The sequence below is a fragment of the Solanum verrucosum genome, unplaced genomic scaffold (assembly GCF_900185275.1).
Source record: "Solanum verrucosum unplaced genomic scaffold, falcon-dt-bn FXZP01000185.1, whole genome shotgun sequence".
Classification (NCBI taxonomy): Eukaryota; Viridiplantae; Streptophyta; class Magnoliopsida; order Solanales; family Solanaceae; genus Solanum; species Solanum verrucosum.
In genome coordinates, this window is record NW_026020228.1 from 1,082,689 (window position 1) to 1,100,748 (window position 18,060).

The following is an 18,060-nucleotide window of genomic DNA, read 5'->3' on the forward strand; positions in this document are numbered from 1 at the left end:
CACTTTTGTCATATATCTAAATCTATGCCACACAAGCATGTCTAATGGTTGATTTTCTATGTGTCTATGCATGCTTTTTTTGCCAAATAGAGGTGTTAAGTCGAGGAAAGTTCTTACAAGGGCTGGTTTTGCAAAACCGCACAAGTTACTTTGATTTAAGTATAGTTTGTATTGATTTTTTTTTTATTTTTTTATGTTTTTGCAATTTTGTTTTTACATTTTAATTAAGTAAAATCAAAAGCTTACTTAAGTTTTTATAATAAATATTTAATATAAGTTATCTATTTAAATTATACGAACTGTAAAGTGAATATGTAGATGTTTTTTTTTCTTTATTTGACACTCAATCACTTTTGAAAAGATGGGCTAAACAAAACCGTATCTCTAGTACTGACCAAAGCACTTTTCAATTGGATTGTCCCAAAACAAACTACAGTTCTCCACATGAGTTTCTCTGTTAGTCCTTTTTGGCAGAAGTGCTTTCAAAATAAGCATATTTGGGAGATTGCCTTTACTGTCTTTGAGTATGTTTAGTGGTTGCTTTTAGCTTTGTTTATCTTTTTACTATAAGGTGATATGTTTTTTCATAATTTCCAATTGTCGAGTCAATATCTTACTTTCTATTGACATAACAAGGAGAAGTCTTGTTATTTTTTCTTTGTGTAACTGTCTAACTGATTAATCTTCTTACCCTGGCTGTAGCTCTTTTGGCGTACTAGGCACATCGGGTATCTGGTGGAATCAGTTATGATCTTGGAATTTGGCTTGACAGTAAGAAGGTTAGAAGGTTTAAATTCTTATATGGCTTCTAATTAGCACATTCCTAATTCACTAACCCATTGATCAGATTTATACCTTTCATGAATGTGCAAAAGAGCAAAACCATGTTAACTGATGGATGGCTTACACAAAATGTCCATAATATGGTAGACTTGACTGATGGATCCCGTTCTTGTTTTTCATTCTAATTTTGAGGGTCATGTCTTGCACAACATGCACTTGTTGCCTCTCCAAGACAGTTGTGAGAAATATTGGGGAAGAATATTATTGAATTGTGTATCTACATTATTACATAGAGATCCTATTTATCTAAAATACAATCTTTGACCAATTAGGAAACTATATATTATTCCTATTCCTATTACTATTCCTTTTCTAAAACTCCCCCTCAAGCTGGTGCATACAAGCCATATGTACCTAGCTTGTTACAAATGTAATTAATATGAGGAAAGATGAGGTGCTTGGTGAGATATCTGCAAGTTGATCACTTGACTTCACAAAAGTGATAGTCAATCTCAATGTGCTTAGTCTTCTCACACAATACTGATTTGATGCAAAATGTCAATAAAGTACAAAGTGATTAATTCCTAAATTACAGTGTGAACTTCCCAAACCAAGCTTCAAAAGACTGTTTCGGACCATAGAGTGACTTGCACAATCAACATACAAGGCTACTAAACTTCCCTTGAGCAACAAAATTTGGTGGTTGCTCCATATAGACTTATTCACCATGCACAGTCGCCAATAAGTGCTCAAAATCAGGTATGAATATATGGATCATCTTGGAAATCAATGGATTAACCGATATTAAACAAGAAAGTCACTTTAGTTACTTGTTCCTAAAAAAACAAAAAAGTCACTAAAAAATGAACCGAAACATGCTCATACGTCAGAGTATTAGATTTGATGACCGAAAGTGTTCACACTCCGAGAAATAAAAGTATATCGGTTGGGTCGGAAACTCGAAATGATGGCATGACCATATTGAGAAAGAGAAATTATATGGGTAGGGTCAAAATGATGGCACGACTGTACTGCAAAATAAAAATTATCTGGGTAGAGCCGGATTGACGACACAACCCTATTGAAAAAGAGAAATTATATGGGCAGAGTCGGATTGATGACAGGCCCCTACAGAAGATGAGAAATTATATGGGTAGGGTCGGAATGATGACACGACCCTACACAAATAATAAAGTAGTCATCGACAAAAATGATGTTACACAAATCAGATATAAAAAAGTAGTCACCGGAAAGATGTCATGGTGCTATACAAATCAGATATGAGAAAGTAGTCACCAGAATGAGGGCACGGTGCTACACAAATTGTATATGAGAAAGTAGTCACCGGAATGATGGCACGGTGCTACACAAAGTAAATATGAAAAAGTTGCACCGGAAAGATGACATGGTTCTACACAACTTAAATATGAAAAAATAGTCACCGAAATGATGACACTTTGCTACAATATTAGATATGAGAAAATAGTTACTTGAAAGATATACGGTGACCCAACTTTTGCGAACATAATTGTTGGCCAGACGGGTGGTATATATGGGTAGTAACCACCTGCCGGCAACAAAAGCTCTTTGATTCTCTACCAAGATCGTAGATGGTAAGAGTGCTAAGAAATTGATTTTAGTATTCAAAACTAGTGGATTAAAACTAAGATTAAAACTATGACTTCAGTTATAGTAGAAAATAATACTAAAGCAATGGTTGAGAAGCTAGTGTTAGGGAGAAAACTTTAGTTGCTCGAACTCTTCACTTTTGGTGCCGCACCCGTGTCGACACGACATGGGTGTGGGATCTGTGTCCGATTTGGTTGATTTTGGGTCCTTTGACCAAAATCAATGGAGAAAGTCTAGACAACTATAATGATTTCTATAATCAATACAAAAGCTAAGGTGAAATTGAAGAAAATGAAATACCTTTTATATAGAAATTTCTATGTCACTCATTTTCCTTTAATGTCCTTCCAAGATTCTCAAGATCTCCACATAATATCTCATAATTTAGGTTTTATACCTCTAATTTTAGATATGTTATTAATTATATATAAGCGAATTCCCACACCTGTTTCCATACATGGATCCATATCCCCAAATCTTTAAAATTAGATCTTGATGGAACCAACCTCTAGATCCACATCCGTATCGGGCACCCACACCCCAGTCTGAGCAACTTAGGAGAAAGCCATAGTGTCAAAATTAGCACATAAAATCATGACCCCCTCGACCTGATTATGTTTGGGTGGGTTAATAAACCACTTATTTTATTAATTGGGCTCATTTTTGACCTGTTTAGTTCAACCCATGGTTGATATGCAACCCAAATTAATTCATGAGCTATGTAGCTCAGACTCTTCAAAAAGGTCAAGGGGTGCGTGTCGGATTTGCCAAAAGTAGTTTATTTTTGCAGAATCCGATACGGGTGCGGCATCAAAAGTGAAGAGTTCACACAACTTAGCCGAAATGTTTAGCTCTTTTCTATTTTTGGTGTAAACATGAATATCCTCATGAAGATGAGGATATCCCTAGTATCTTACAGTCCTTAATGTTAGTTTTCTGAACGTTAAATTCGAACCCTGAGCATCTCTCATTTCTTTGACGGTGGCCACTTTCTGTAGACTCAAGCTGAATAGGTCAGGGAAACTAGCTTTAAGTGAAGCTTGTCCCACCCAAACTTCCTCACAAAATAGAGTTTTTCCACCATTTCCTATCTTAATTGTGCACTTGTTTATAAGTTTTGGCCATAGATTCCTGATTGTCCTCCACACTCCAGTGCCATATGGTTGTGTTGCTATGTTGCTGATCCACCTTGTCTCCATTCCATAGCTAGCCTTGATGGTATCTTTCCACAGCGACTGCTCTTGTGATGCAAATCTCCACAGCCATTTCATTAGCAGGCTGTGGTTTTGTATTTTCAGATTCCTTGTTCCTAGTCCCCCTTCTTTCTTGCTGACTAAAACTTCATTCCACTTAACCAAGTGAAACTTGTGCTTATTTGGATCGCAGTTTCCTTGCCAAAGAAAATTTCTTCTAATGGCATCTAATTTGTCTCTTACACTTGCTGGCATAGGGTACACCGACATCATGTAGGTAGGCAAAGCATCAAGAACACTGTTGATGAGAGTAGCTCTGCCACCCAGTATGACTTTTCCAATTGGCAAGCTTCTTCTCGCATTTCTCCAGTACATTGTTCCATATGCCTTTTGATTTGCTCTTATCTCCTAGAGGCATTCTCAAATATATTGTGGGCAGCTCCCCTATCTTTCCTCCCAGAATATTTGCCAGACTGTCAATTCTAGGTACCTCATTGACTGGATAGATGTAACTTTTGCCCAATTAATGTGTAGACCTGAAGTTGCTTCAAACAATATCAATATTATTCTTAAAAACTTCAGTTGACTGATGTTTGCATCACAAAATATTAGCGTGTCATCTGCATATTGGAGATGTGAGATGGCTAGACTCTGTCTATCCTCCATGTTTGCATTGAATCCCCTTATCCAGCTGTTTGTCTGGGCTGTTCTTAGCATATCATTGAGACACTCCATTGCCAAGATAAAGAGAAAAGGAGATAATGGATCCCCTTGTCTCAAGCCTCTCTTAGATGAGAAAAAACTTGTGGGAGAGCCATTAATCAAAACTGAAAATTTCACTGTAGTGGTGCAAAATTTGATCCATCCATCTTTCCCCAAAACCCATGTTTTCCAAAGTCTTCCATAGGAAACCCCAATTTAAGTGGTCATAGGCTTTCTCTATATCCAGCTTACAAAGAATGCTTGGGGCGTTGCTAATTTGCCTCACATCTACACATTCGTTGGCAATAACAATAGCATCCATGATCTGCCTTGCCCTTAATAAATGCCATCTGATGTGTATCTACCAGTTTTGAAACAACTTTTTTCAGCCTCTCAGTCAACACTTTTGAGATGATCTTATATATGCTACCTATTAAGCTAATAGGTCTAAAGTCTTTTAGTTCTTTGGCCCCCAATTTTTTTGGGGATCAAGGCTATGAAGGTGGCATTGAAGCTTCTTTCAAAAATGTTCTGATTATGAAAGTTTTGAACTGCTGCCACTACTTCTTTGCTTACTATTTCCCAGCAATTGGTGAAGAATGCCATGGTGAATCCATCCGGCCCAGGTGCCTTGTCCCTCGCACATGCCATCACACATTCTTTGATCTCAGCCTCACTAAATTGACATTCTAGCATTAAGTTATCTTCTTCACTGATAACAACACCTGATCTATGGTTGAATTGACGTCTCCATATCTCTGATTCTGTATACAACTTCTGATAAAATTTGACAATCTCCTCCCTGATCACTGATGAGTCCCCTGTACACTCACCATCCACCAGAAGTTTGTCTATATTATTCTATCTTTTGTGACAGTTTGCAGTTCTGTGAAAAAACTGTGTTTTTGTCACCTTCTTTCAACCATATAGCTCTGGACCTTTGTCTCCATGCGACCTCCTCCTTTTTTGCATTTTCCTCAAACTCCACAATGAGAGTTGTTCTTAGATAGATCTTGTGAGAAATATTGGAGAAGAATATTGTTGAATTGTTGTTTTAATTATTACATAGAAAACCCTATTTATAGACACTATAATACAATTCCTTACCAAATAGGAGACTTAAACTATTCCTATTCTATGTAGGATTGTGTATACCTATTCTATTCTAACACTCCTCCTCAAGCTGGTGCATACAAATTATATGTACCTAGCTTGTTACAAATGTAATTAATACGAGGACCGGTGAGGGACTTGGTGAAGATATCTGCAAGTTGATCATTTGACTTCACAAATTTGGTAACAATATCTCCTGAGAGTATCTTTTCTTTGACAAAGTGACAATCAATCTCAATGTGCTTAGTCCTCTCATGAAACACTAGATTTGATGCGATATGAAGGGCTGCTTGATTATCACACACAAGTTCCATATGACCGGTTTCTCCAAACTTCAGTTCTCCAAGCAACTGTTTGATCCAAACTAGCTCACTAGTTGCTACAACCATTGCTCGATATTCTGCTTCTGCACTAGATTGAGCAGCCACACTTTGTTTCTTACTCTTCCATGAAACCAAATTACCTCCTACTAAAACACAATATCCGGATGTAGAACGTCTATCAAAGGGTGATCCTGCCCAATCAGCGTCCGTATATCCGGTGATATGCTCATGGCCTTGATCCTTGAAGAGTAGTCCTTTACCAGGAGCTGACTTTATATATCACAAAATACGAACAACTGCATCCCAATGACTATCACAAGGAGAAGTCATAAACTGACTTACGACACTCACAGGAAAAGAGATGTCCGGTCTAGTCACCGTGAGATAATTCAACTTTCCAACCAACCGTCTATACCTCTTAGGATTACTGAGTTGCTCCCCCTGTCCTGGAAGGAGTTTAACATTTGGATCCATAAGAGTGTCGATAGGTTTACATCCCATCATTCTTGTCTCCTCAAGAATGTCTATAGCATACTTGCGTTGAGAAATAACAATACCTGATCTAGACTGAGCAATCTCAATACCTAGAAAATACTTCAGTCTGCCGAGGTCTTTAGTTTGGAAATGCTGAAAGAGATATTGCTTTAAATTGGTGATACCAACTTGATCATTGCCGGTGATAACGATATCATCAACATAAACAACCAAATAAATACACAGATTTGGTGCTGAATGTCGATAGAACACATAGTGATCAGCTCCACTACGAGTCATGCCAAACTCCTGAATTACTGTACTGGACTTTCCAAACCAAGCTTGAGGAGACTGTTTCAGACCATAGAGTGACCGATGCAATCGACATACGAGGCTTCTAGTCTAGACTCCCCCTGAGCAACTAAATCAGGTGGTTACTCCATATACACTTCTTCCTCAAGATCACCATACATAAAAACATTTTTAATGTCCAACTGATGAAGGGGCCAATGACGAACGACAACCATAGATAGAAAAAGACGGACTGATGCTATTTTGGCCACATGAGCGAAAGTATACCCTTTGGCAACAAGGCAAGCCTTAAGCCGATCGACTTGACCATCTGGACCAATTTTGACCGCATAAAGCCAACGACAACCAACAATAGACTTACCTGTAGGAAGGGAGACAAGCTCCCAAGTACCACTCGAATGTAAAGCAGTCATCTCATCAATCATAGCCTGCCTCCATCCAGAATGAGAAAGTGCTTCTCCTGTAGTCTTAGGGATGGAAATAGAGGACAAAGATGATACAAAGGCATAATGGGGTGAAGATAAACGATGATAACTCAAGAAAGTATAATGGGGATTAGTATTTCGAGTAGATCGTATACCTTTTTGAAGTGGAATCAATTGGCTAGCAGAAGGCAAGGCCGCAGTGGGAGCAGGGTCCGGCGCATGACATGAATCATTTGAGACTATTGTTGGACGTGGACGCCGATGATAAGTTAGGAGTGGTGGCACTCCAACTGGAGATGGAGAAGTAACCGTAGGTCCCTCAAAAGTCGGTACAGGCAAGACTTGAGGTATGGGTAAGACCTCAGAGACATCAAGATGATCAGAAGATGTGTAGTAAGGTTGAGATTCAAAGAATGTTACATCGGCAGACATAAGATATCGGCGGAGATCATGTGAATAGCAACGATACCCTTTTTGAACTCGAGAGTAACCAAGAAAGGCACATTTAAGAGCACGAGGGGCTAATTTATCTTTTCTTGGGGCTAAGTTATGAACAAAGCATGTGCTCCCAAATACACAAGGAGGGATAGAATAGCGATGTGACTGAGGATACAGTATGGAATGTGGAACCTGCTTCTGAATAGAAGATGAGGGCATTTTATTAATTAAATAACAAGATGAAAGGACTGCATCACCCCAAAAATGCAGCGGAACATGAGATTCAACGAGGAGAGTGCGAACAGTCTCAATGAGATGCCTATTCTTTCTTTCTGCTACACCATTTTGTTGAGGAGTGTATAGACAAAATGTTTGGTGAATAATTCCTTGGTGAGACATAAACTCTTGAAACTGTGATGATAAGTATTCTAAGGTATTCTAAGGCATTATCACTACGAAAAGTACGAATAGAAACACCAAACTGATTTTGTATTTCAGCAAAGAAACTTTTGAATATTAAAAATAACTCAGAACGATCTTTCATTAAGAAAACCCAAGTATATCTCGAATAATCATCAATGAAGCTAACAAAATAATGAAATCCTAAGGTGGAACTGACTCTACTAGGACCCCAAATATCAGAATGAACTAATGAAAAAATAGACTCTGGACGACCCTCAGTACCACGTGAAAATGTGGCACGAGTGTGTTTCCCAAGTTGACACGACTCACAATCTAATTTGGATAAACTAAGCACTATCTGTTGCAGTTTGGATAGACTCGGATGTCCCAAACGTTTGTGAATGAGGTCCGAAGGATCTGTAACGGAGCATGTTGTGAAGGAATTTGAAGAGGTAAGATAGTAAAGGCCTTGTGATTCATGTCCTATGCCAATCGTCTGTCTCGTACTGCGGTCCTGCATGAGAAAAAAATCATCAAAAAGGTTATGCTACAATGTAGGGCACGTGTCAAACGACTAACAGATACCAGTTTAAAAGGAGAACCAGGGACATAAAGAACAGAGTGACAGAAGACAAAAGTGTGGCTTTTCCAACCCCTTTTGGTTTTGTTTGTATCCCATTGGCCAAAGTAATAGCAGGAAGAGATTGTGAATAAACAATATCTGACAGAAGTGATTAGTTACCAGAAATATGATCAGAAGCGCCCGAGTCCATAACCCATGATCCATGAGTATTAGACTGTGAAACACAAGCAAAAGAATTACCCGCAACATCATGTTGAACAACCGAAGCTACTTGTGGAGACGTTTGCTTACTTGCTCGATATTGAAAAAACTCATCATATTCTGATTGAGCAATATGAGCATTATGGGATGGTCGATCAGGCAAAGCAACAAATGCTTCTTGTGGAGATGTCTGCTTACTTGCACGATTACGAAGGAACTCATTATATTCCTTTATAACAACAAGATCATAACTGGATAGTGGACCGTGCAAATTATGACATATGTCACGAGTGTGTCCAGACTTATGACAATAACTACACTTGGATCGAGGTTTTCCAAAACGACCCCCTCCTCGTCGATTCTCCATAGATGGATATGCTCGTTTTTCTATGGTTTGAGATGCGAGAGCAGATGAGTCAATGGTCGGTGATGAAACTACTTTGTGGCTGGGAGGCGCGGCAAGACGAAGTAGACGAGAGAATAATTCATCAACTGTAGGAATTGTAGGACTAGCTAAAATCTGATCACGCACTGAATCATGGTCAGTAGGAAGTCCAACAAGTGTAAGAACTAGAAACAATGTCTGTCTGTGCTCTTGTTGTTTTTGCATGTCCGTGGTAACTGGCATCAATGTTTCAAATTCCTCCATGACTGCCTGTACTTGTCCCAAGTAGGTGGACATATCTGAATCTTGTTTCTTTAAGTTGGTCATACGAGATATCACATCATAGAATCGGGATATGTCATTAGTGTATAAAGCATGAGCGTTTTGCCAAACTGAATAACATGTTTGGAATGGATGGAACAAGGGCATCAACTTGGAATCAATAAATCGCCATAGGAGACTACATAATTGTGCATCAACCTTCACCCATTGTGCTTTGGCTTTTGCATCTTCCACCCAAGCAATGTTCGTGAAGTGATCTTGGACACCTTGACCCTTGCACCACAACTCAACTGAGGAATCCCAAGCTAAATAGTTTGAGCTTCCTATTAACGGTTCTGAAGTGATCATAGGGCTTGAACTTCCAATTCCGATATTCTTGGAGCCAAAAGTATCAATCCCGAAAGACATGTTGTGATATTAGAATATGTAGCCAAAAAATAATAATAAGAATAATAAAAAAAACTGTAATGAGTAGCCAAAAATTTGGAATTTTTTCTTCTTCGGAATCTGGAAAAGAAATAGGATGTTGCCGGAAAAGTAGATCTGATCGCCAAATATTGGTCGGAATCAGGAAAAAATTATATGGGCAGCCTCGGAATGAAGAGGCGACCCAGATAGAAAATTTTTTTTGTCGAAAAACTGGCTGGAACAGGGCTCACGCGCTGGCGCGTGGATCTGAAAACTCGCTGGAGAAATTTTTTCGACGGCACGTGACGGCGCGTGTGGCACTTGTTTCCGGCGGGTATGACTGGGGTTTTCTCGCCGGGAAGTTCCGCACCTAGTGGTGGTGTTAGTTTTTGAAAAACAGTGATGGAAAAAATTAATTACCGGACATTACCAAGTTTCAAAAAAAGAAAAATTAATTACCGGACAGCCACTAGGTTACCGGAAAAATTGCACATTGTGATTTTTTTTTTCCACAATTGCTCTGATACCATGTGAGAAATATTGGAGAAGAATATTATTGAATTGTTGTTTTAATTATTACATAGAGAACCCTATTTATAGACACTATAATACAATTCCTTACCAAATAGGAGACTATAAACTATTCCTATTCTATGTAGGATTGTGTATACTGTTGAAGTTTGCTTTTAGTTACTGCAGTAACTTTTAGCAAAATAAGTTATTTGGTTTGAATAAATTTGAATTTTGAATTTTAGTTAGTTTGTTTATGTTGTTGAGATATTTTAGGTTGTTTAAATTTTAAATTATGCAGATTATATGTTTTATGTTAGCTATTTAAAGCCCCTCAATGCTTAATAAAATTATTGAAAGCTATTGAAAGTCATTTCAACCATTGAGAGACATTTTTAATCTTTTTGTGCTGCCCCACTTTTAAAAAAACACCAACATATACCTATTCTAGTCTAACAATCTCATCATCAGATAACTGTCTCTGGTCTTGTATTACCTCAAGCTCTGTCAACTGACTTAGGATACTCTGTTTTTGTAGTCCCAGGTTGCCTTGGCTAGTCCTACTCCACTCTTTTAGCTTACCTTTCAAATATTTTAGTTTGTCAGCTAAAATATAATCTGGTCTGCCTCTGCAATGGTGAGATTCCCACCATAACTTTACTTTCTCCTTGAAATTTTCTGTCTGCAGCCACCAGTTCTCAAATTTGAAGAAAGAATTTGATCTCTCCCAAATTCCACATTCAAGAATTAGGGGACTGATCTGATGTTACTCTATGTAGGACTGATTGCTTGATGTTCCTAAAAGAGTTTTCCCATGCCTCAGAAATCAAAAATCTGTCTAGTCTGGCTGCAACATCATGGCCTTCCCCTTTCTTCCAAGTATACTTGTTCCCTGCTAATTGTAAGTCCACTAGCTCCATATCCTCGATGAACTCTGAAAAATCCATCATGGCTTTATTATATCTTGAACAGTTCTTCTTTTCTGAAGGAAATCTAACGGTGTTAAAATCTCCCACCACCACCCAAGGACCTGTGAAAAGTCCTCTTACAGCCCCTAGTTCCCACCAGACCTCCTCTCTTTCTAATGTACTGTTTGGAGCGTAAACTCCTATCATATGCCAACTGAAGTCCCGAGTTTTGCCCACAAATTTACAAGTTATACAGTATGTACCTGTCTCGCATATTTCCCCATCCCACAGTCTGCTATTCCACATTAGAATTATGCCCCCTCTTGTGCCATTAGCTTCTAGTTGCACATACTTCACCCATCTGTTCGACCATAAATCTTTAATGATCTCCCTTATATCCCCTTGAAATTTCGTCTCCTGAAAGAAGAAACATCAGCTTTCCAATTGTGTAACAAACTTTTAATCAGGAGTCTCTTCCTGGCATCATTGAGACCTCTCACGTTCTAAGATATGATGTTAACCTTCATTAAATTGGACAATGGTATGTCCCCCCCTGCTTCTCGTGCCGTGGCTGAAAAAATTGTTTCCAGATTCCAACCTCTTAAGTTTTTTTGATCCATTACTTTTGGGAGTCAACGAAATCAGAGCCTTCACTACTTCGATGGGGTTTTGCCTCTTCCCATCTATCTTCATGAACAATTCCTCAGCTAACTCCTCAGAGCCGTTAAAATGTACCCCAAATTCTTCAGCCAATTTGAGAACATTCTGTCGAACCCAAAAGGAGACATTTGAGTGATTATCTGGATCCATGCTGTCAGTTAAATCTGTTGAATTCAGTGGGATAGCTTCTTCTATATTTAGTGCCCCAATTTCTTTCCTTCCTCTATCTACCTGTTTGATTAAATCTCCTCTGTCGTCAATATGTATTATTGACATGGCATCTTTGTCAATTGGGCCCTCAAATTGAAGTTCCTCCTCACCACCTTCTTCGCTTGTGTCGAGGTTGATTGAGGAAAGGACCTGCTTTTCTCCACTGTTTTGTTGAGGAAAAGTATTGATGATAATCTGATTTGCTTCAGAAGGGTCTCCTAGGCTTTTAATTACAAAAGCCTTTCCAAACCTATTTACCCATTGGGCCATCGGGTCCTAACTCAAAATTTTCAAAACCTTTCTTTTGACCTTGCCTTCATTTAAGTTGAGATCATGTGAAGTCCCATGTGCTCCTGTCCCCACTACTTCTTCACGTGTGGATTCTCAAGTTTTGGACAGCTGTGTAATTCAAATTTCCTTGGGACTCAGAGGATCCCACATGCCCTGTCACCTCTGTGTAGACCAAACCTCCCCCTCTTCTTTTGTTGTAGGGTTTCTCTATAAACCGTTGTACAAATATTAGGTTTTCTCTTGGACCTTCAGTTAAAACTCTCGCCGGAGCTTCGATCCAAACTTGGATCCTGAAAATCTTTCCGTCATGTTTCAGCTCCACCACCTTCGGTACTGATATCTCATCTCCTTTTACCTTCAGTCTTGCCCATTTAAGATGATTTCGAAGCTCAGTTTCCTCCTCTGTCTTTCCTCCTCTATCTGAATCCATCCACCGCAAAGATCGCCTATTTCTTGGAGAATCTTTTGGGACCAGAACTGTAATGGTAATCCTACCAACCTGATCCACACTTGCTTCAGATTCTCTGTTATCGCATTTGACGTCGACGACCACCAGTTGAGTTGGAATTTGTGATTCTTCCAAAACCAGGTTCCTTTCACGATATGGTCGGCATCCTTCTTTGTGGGTAGTTCAAAAAGAAACTGATTCCGACCCATCTCATAGATGGTGACACCATGAAGATGCTTCCAAATACAAATTCTGCTTTCACCAAAAGAAGAAGAATAAACTAAGACAATTTATCCTAAACTTCGGGATGGCATTGCTAGTATTTTCAAAACGTTTTGATTTCCTCTTTTTCCAGACTATCCATTAAATGCTAGTAGGAATTATCTGCCACCCGTCCTCTTCAGTGTTTCTCCTCTCCACATTGTTCCAAATGCTCAAAAGCTCTAGTGTAAAGCTAGGCTTGACCCATTTGAACTCCAATATACTAAAGAAAATGTTCCACATATTTGTAGTTGTCTTGCAGTGTAGGGAAAAATGCTCATTATTTTACCTTCTTGACTACATAATAAACATCTTGAACAAATTTGAAGTCCTCTGCTTTGTAACTTATCTTGAGTTAGACATGCTTTCCTTACTATTAGAGTGGGTAAAAGTCCCACGTTGGTTGGAAAATGGACGGATGGTCTGCTTATATGGATTTGGACAATCCTCCTCTCATGAGCTAGCTTTATGGGGTTGAGTTAGGCCCATGTGCCATACCTTTTCATGGTTTTAGAGCCAGGTTCATCCCCGTTTGGGATCCCGGTCCACGTCCCAATTAGGCATGGGCGTGAAGGGGCATGTAAGAGTGGGTATCAGTCCCACATTAGTTGGGGAATGGACTGGTGGTTTGCTTATATGGACTTTGACAATTCTCTTCTCATGAGCTAAATTTTGGGGTTAGTTAGGCCCATGTGCCATACCTTTACACTTACCACCAACCAACAAAACATGATATCTTTACCGGAACTTTAGCTTTGCAAATGATCTTCCAAGGCCAATACAGGTATCTTTCAGGATTCAAATTAAAGCATGTAGGCAATTCAAATACCACTAGAAGTATGCAAAAATTGAAGCATTAAGGCAAGACTCTCAATTTTCTAGTCCTTGAGAGCTCTTCTGAAATTCAAATCCCAACTTTGTTGACTCCATAACTTTTTCTATCTTAGCATGCTTTTGAAGGCTTAATATATATAGAATAGGGAAGGTAGACTTCAAGTTGTTAACACCATTCCATTGATCCTCCTAGATCCCACTACATTCTCTACTTTTCCCCAAAAATCCTTCCACTGATTTCTTATTGAACTCCGGACGCTAGTGCCATATGCACTTGTAACTTCATTTGTGATCCATTATCACGACCCTAAGTCGGGCCATGACGGCGTCCACTACAACCCACCGAGTGGACAAGCCTCAACCCAAGTAACAAGATGCGGAAGACAAAATTTATATAATACATAAATAATAAAAAGCGGAAGAAAAGGATAATGTATATAGAAAGAAGGGCCATGTCATATATCTGTAGTACGATTCAAAATCTACAAAATAGGCCCAAAAGTGACCAAAAGACAAACTAACACAAGATACCAATCCCCGGGACCTGGTGTCACCTATACAAGAGCTACTACAAACAGAAAGTCATATATATGTATGTATATCTATCTATCTATATATATATATATATATATATATATATATATAGAGAGAGAGAGAGAGAGAGAGAGAACTGCCTAACCTAAAATACAACATGAAAGTTAGTACAAAAGGACAACAACTAGTCTGTGAACCTAGGAGCTCACCATAATCCAAATTTGTGACAGCCACATGAGATCCAAATGCTCACTGAAGGTGGCTAGAACTGGGAGCTGCATCAGGAAAAAAAAGAGGCAAAAGTGCAGTATGAGTACCAAAACACGGGGTACCCAGTAGGTGTCATAGGCCGAACGAGCTCAGAAAGATCAAATAAAAGAAGCACGATGCTACTAGCAAGAAAAGGGAAAACTAAAGCATAGCAAGAATATACTAGAGAGAGGGCAAATGATATCAATAATCAGCTACAAGCTACACACAAACCAGACAATCAACACACTCAAAGGCAAACTCATGCAATGATACAATGAAAACTCCAAGTAAGGGAAATATCTTCAGCCTGGAAGAAACATTGAGCTGCCAGGAATGGTAGCTCAAACTTAACCGTAAGACAATAACCCGGATAAATGTATCCACGATCCGCCAGAAACCCGGATATCTGTATCAACGTGTCGCCCGGGATGGTACTTTGAGCTTATCAACAATGTGAATCTAAGTAGTAGACTTTAGGTCGAGCCTAAGCCAATGGGCCGCTCAGAATGATACATCGAGCTCATCAGTGTAAAAAGCAGTCGAAAGGTGCGAAAAATCAAGTAAAAGGGGCCTTTTTACCACTTTTTATTCAAAACAAGTCTCAAGGACTTCCAACTCATTACGGTTAACTTCCTTTTTACAAACCAAGTCATTTTTGCCATCAATCAACCATGTAGAAACTCCTCAGAAGCATTATCACAACCAAATCATGTCATACACATAGAATTGGAAGAATAGCCGTCACACCACAATAATACTAACCTGGAACTCCTGCCAATCCAAGCTCAGGGCCTCAGGTCCAACAGTTTAATAAACAACCAAAGTCACAACTCAAGGATCCATACCATCAATCAAACCAGCCAAACCAATCAAACACCACACAATCATAAGTTTCACGCCACCTAGAAGCAGAGTCTAAGTATACTACTCATACAAGGACATAGTTGCGCGGACTCTTCACTTTTGATGCTGCACCTGTGTCGGATTCTCCAAAAATACACTACCTTTTGGGAATTTGATACGCACCCGTTGACATTTTTGAAGAGTCCGAGCAACATAGTACAAGGATCACCTAAACTATGGCCTCTCCGACTAAAGCTTAAGCTAACCAATCCAACCTACGGCCATAACTATCCAAGGATCAATAAAGCTCAACACAACATAAGGGTTCAACCTAAATCATGCAAGTACTACCCAAATATAATCAATCTAACTAAGCCATGTCTAAGAAAAGGAAGCCATAACCTACCTCGAGGTTGAAAATCGCACAAGAACTACAACTCTTGTGCTTTTCCCTTATGAAGAGCCTTGGATTGCTGCCAAGCTATCAAGAACACAAAGAGTAAGTTATTACGGGTCCAATGGTACGCATATCTCTAACCCAAAATTCTGATTGGTGGGTAAAAATTTGACCCTCGAATTGAAGAAACAAAATTACTACAATGAAACTGTCCCACTATCCTCCTTGTAATAAGGATTACATGCCCGAAAGATGGGTGAAAACGAGACTCAATTCGGACCTCAAATGGCCAAATAACCTCATTTTAAAGTTTAGAAAGTAGGGAATTTGAGGTCGGAAACGAGTTCGAATTACAAATTAAAGATGTAAAAGCATAGAGGAGAGGAAGATGAATAAAACTACTTTTGAATGGTTGATAATGGTCAAGAAATGCTCCAAAACCTCCAAGGCTGAGCTCCTACTCAAGAGGGTTCTTTTTGGGAATAAGGGAGGAAGAATGGGATTTTAGTCCCAGCGATCTTCGCAAAAGCGGCCAAATGTTCGCAAAAGCAGACATCGCTTAAGCGGCCAAATGTTCGCAAAAGTGGAGCCCGCCTAAGAGGCGCCCTTCGCTTAAGCGGCCACTTGTGGCTTAAGCGGCCAATTGGTCACTTAAGCAGCCTTCACAAAATCCAAGGGCTGGTTGCTTAAGCGACCCTCTCCCCTCAAGTGGTCATCGCTTAAACGATCAAGAGTTTGCTCAAGCTGTCACACCAGACACCAAATCTTTCAAAACAATAGGCCAAGTGTCCAAAACTTTGAATAAGCCCTCGAAATTCATTCGGAGTCCAAACGACGCAAACCAAAAGTGCAAACCACTTGGAAACAACATTTCAGACTCAACGGAATCGACGAAATAGCCATCCGAGGCCGTTTCATCAAAATGTTGACCGAAGTCAACACTTTTACAAAGAAACACAACAAAATGCCAAGAAGTTAAAACTCACTCTGACACCCTCGGGATCCAAACCACAGGTCATTCTAGACCAAATTTAGCATTTCGGAGCTAACCATGTTGATGAAATTCGATTTCGAGCACGTTTACCAAGAAAGCTGTCCCAAGACCAACTTTTGGCTAAACTCAAAAGCTAAAATGCCTAATTGCACTAACTCTAAACGGAAGCCCGAACCAATCATCACTCTAGACCAAAATGAGACTTCCGGAGCTGATGGAACTGACTTAATTCCAATCCGACGTTATAATCTCTGGATGTTGACTGGAGTCAATTCTTTCAAGCATTAAGCTTCCAAAACTCAAAACTTGCATCAAACTCAACCGAACACCTCGGGGAGCACCCAACCCCACATCACACAAAAGCTAAAAGAAAGCTACGAGAAGGGGCAAAACAGGAAAAGCACATATAAAACACAGAAAGGACCCCGAGGGTCATCACATCCACTGATTTACCTATCAATACTTCTGAATGATGAAATTTCTGCACAGTGCCACATCTTTCATATTGAACCTCCATAACCATTTTTGCAAAGGACGTTTGTTGTGTAGCCTCAGATTCTTAATGTCCATACCACCTTGCCTCTTATTAAGAGTGATACATCCCATCTCACCAGGTTGCTGGTTCTGTTCTCTTTGTTGCCTTGCCAAGAAACTCCCTCCTCAACTTGTCGAGCTTTTTTTCTACCCCTCTAGTGATTGGGAAAACAGACATCATATAAGTGGGGGGAGCATCCAACACTGAATTAATAGGTAGGTATCAATCTTCCACCTATGGATAAATATTAGATTTTCCACCTTGCCAATTTATTATCATCTCTCTCGATAACCTCATTTCATCTCTACTGACTTATTTTTTTTCCCCAAAGCCATCCCCAGATATTTTGTTGGAAATATCCCCACCTGACATCCTAGGTTGCTTGCAAGAAGTTGCAAATTTGATACTTGGTTGACTGGAAATAAGAAGCTTTAACTCCAGTTCACATGTAAGCCAGAAATAGCTTAAAAAATAACAAGGATTGCTCTAAGATGGCTTATCTGATCCACTTCAGCTTCACTAATAACAAGGGAGTCATCTGCATATAATTAATGATTTCAGAACCATCACCAGTATTTAACTGAGTTCCAAAGCCTCGGACCGATCCATTATCCTTAGCTGTCCAAATCATCTGATTGAGACCCTCCATTGCTAACAAAAATAGGAAGGGGGCATTTGAAGATAACCAATTGAAAAAATGAAAGTTTGTGCAGATTAAGAGAGGATGGCA

General features: G+C 39.3%; 1 protein-coding gene across 1 annotated transcript in view; it reads left to right on the forward strand.

The window, feature by feature from the left end:
* LOC125831899 (N-terminal acetyltransferase B complex auxiliary subunit NAA25) overlaps nucleotides 1–18,060 on the forward strand; it is a 60,602-nt gene that overhangs the window by 27,508 nt on the left and 15,034 nt on the right. Inside the window, exon 11 of the mRNA XM_049511026.1 lies at nucleotides 703–779. Within this exon, the coding sequence (XP_049366983.1) occupies nucleotides 703–779 (77 nt within the window). The remainder of the gene's footprint in view (nucleotides 1–702; nucleotides 780–18,060) is intronic.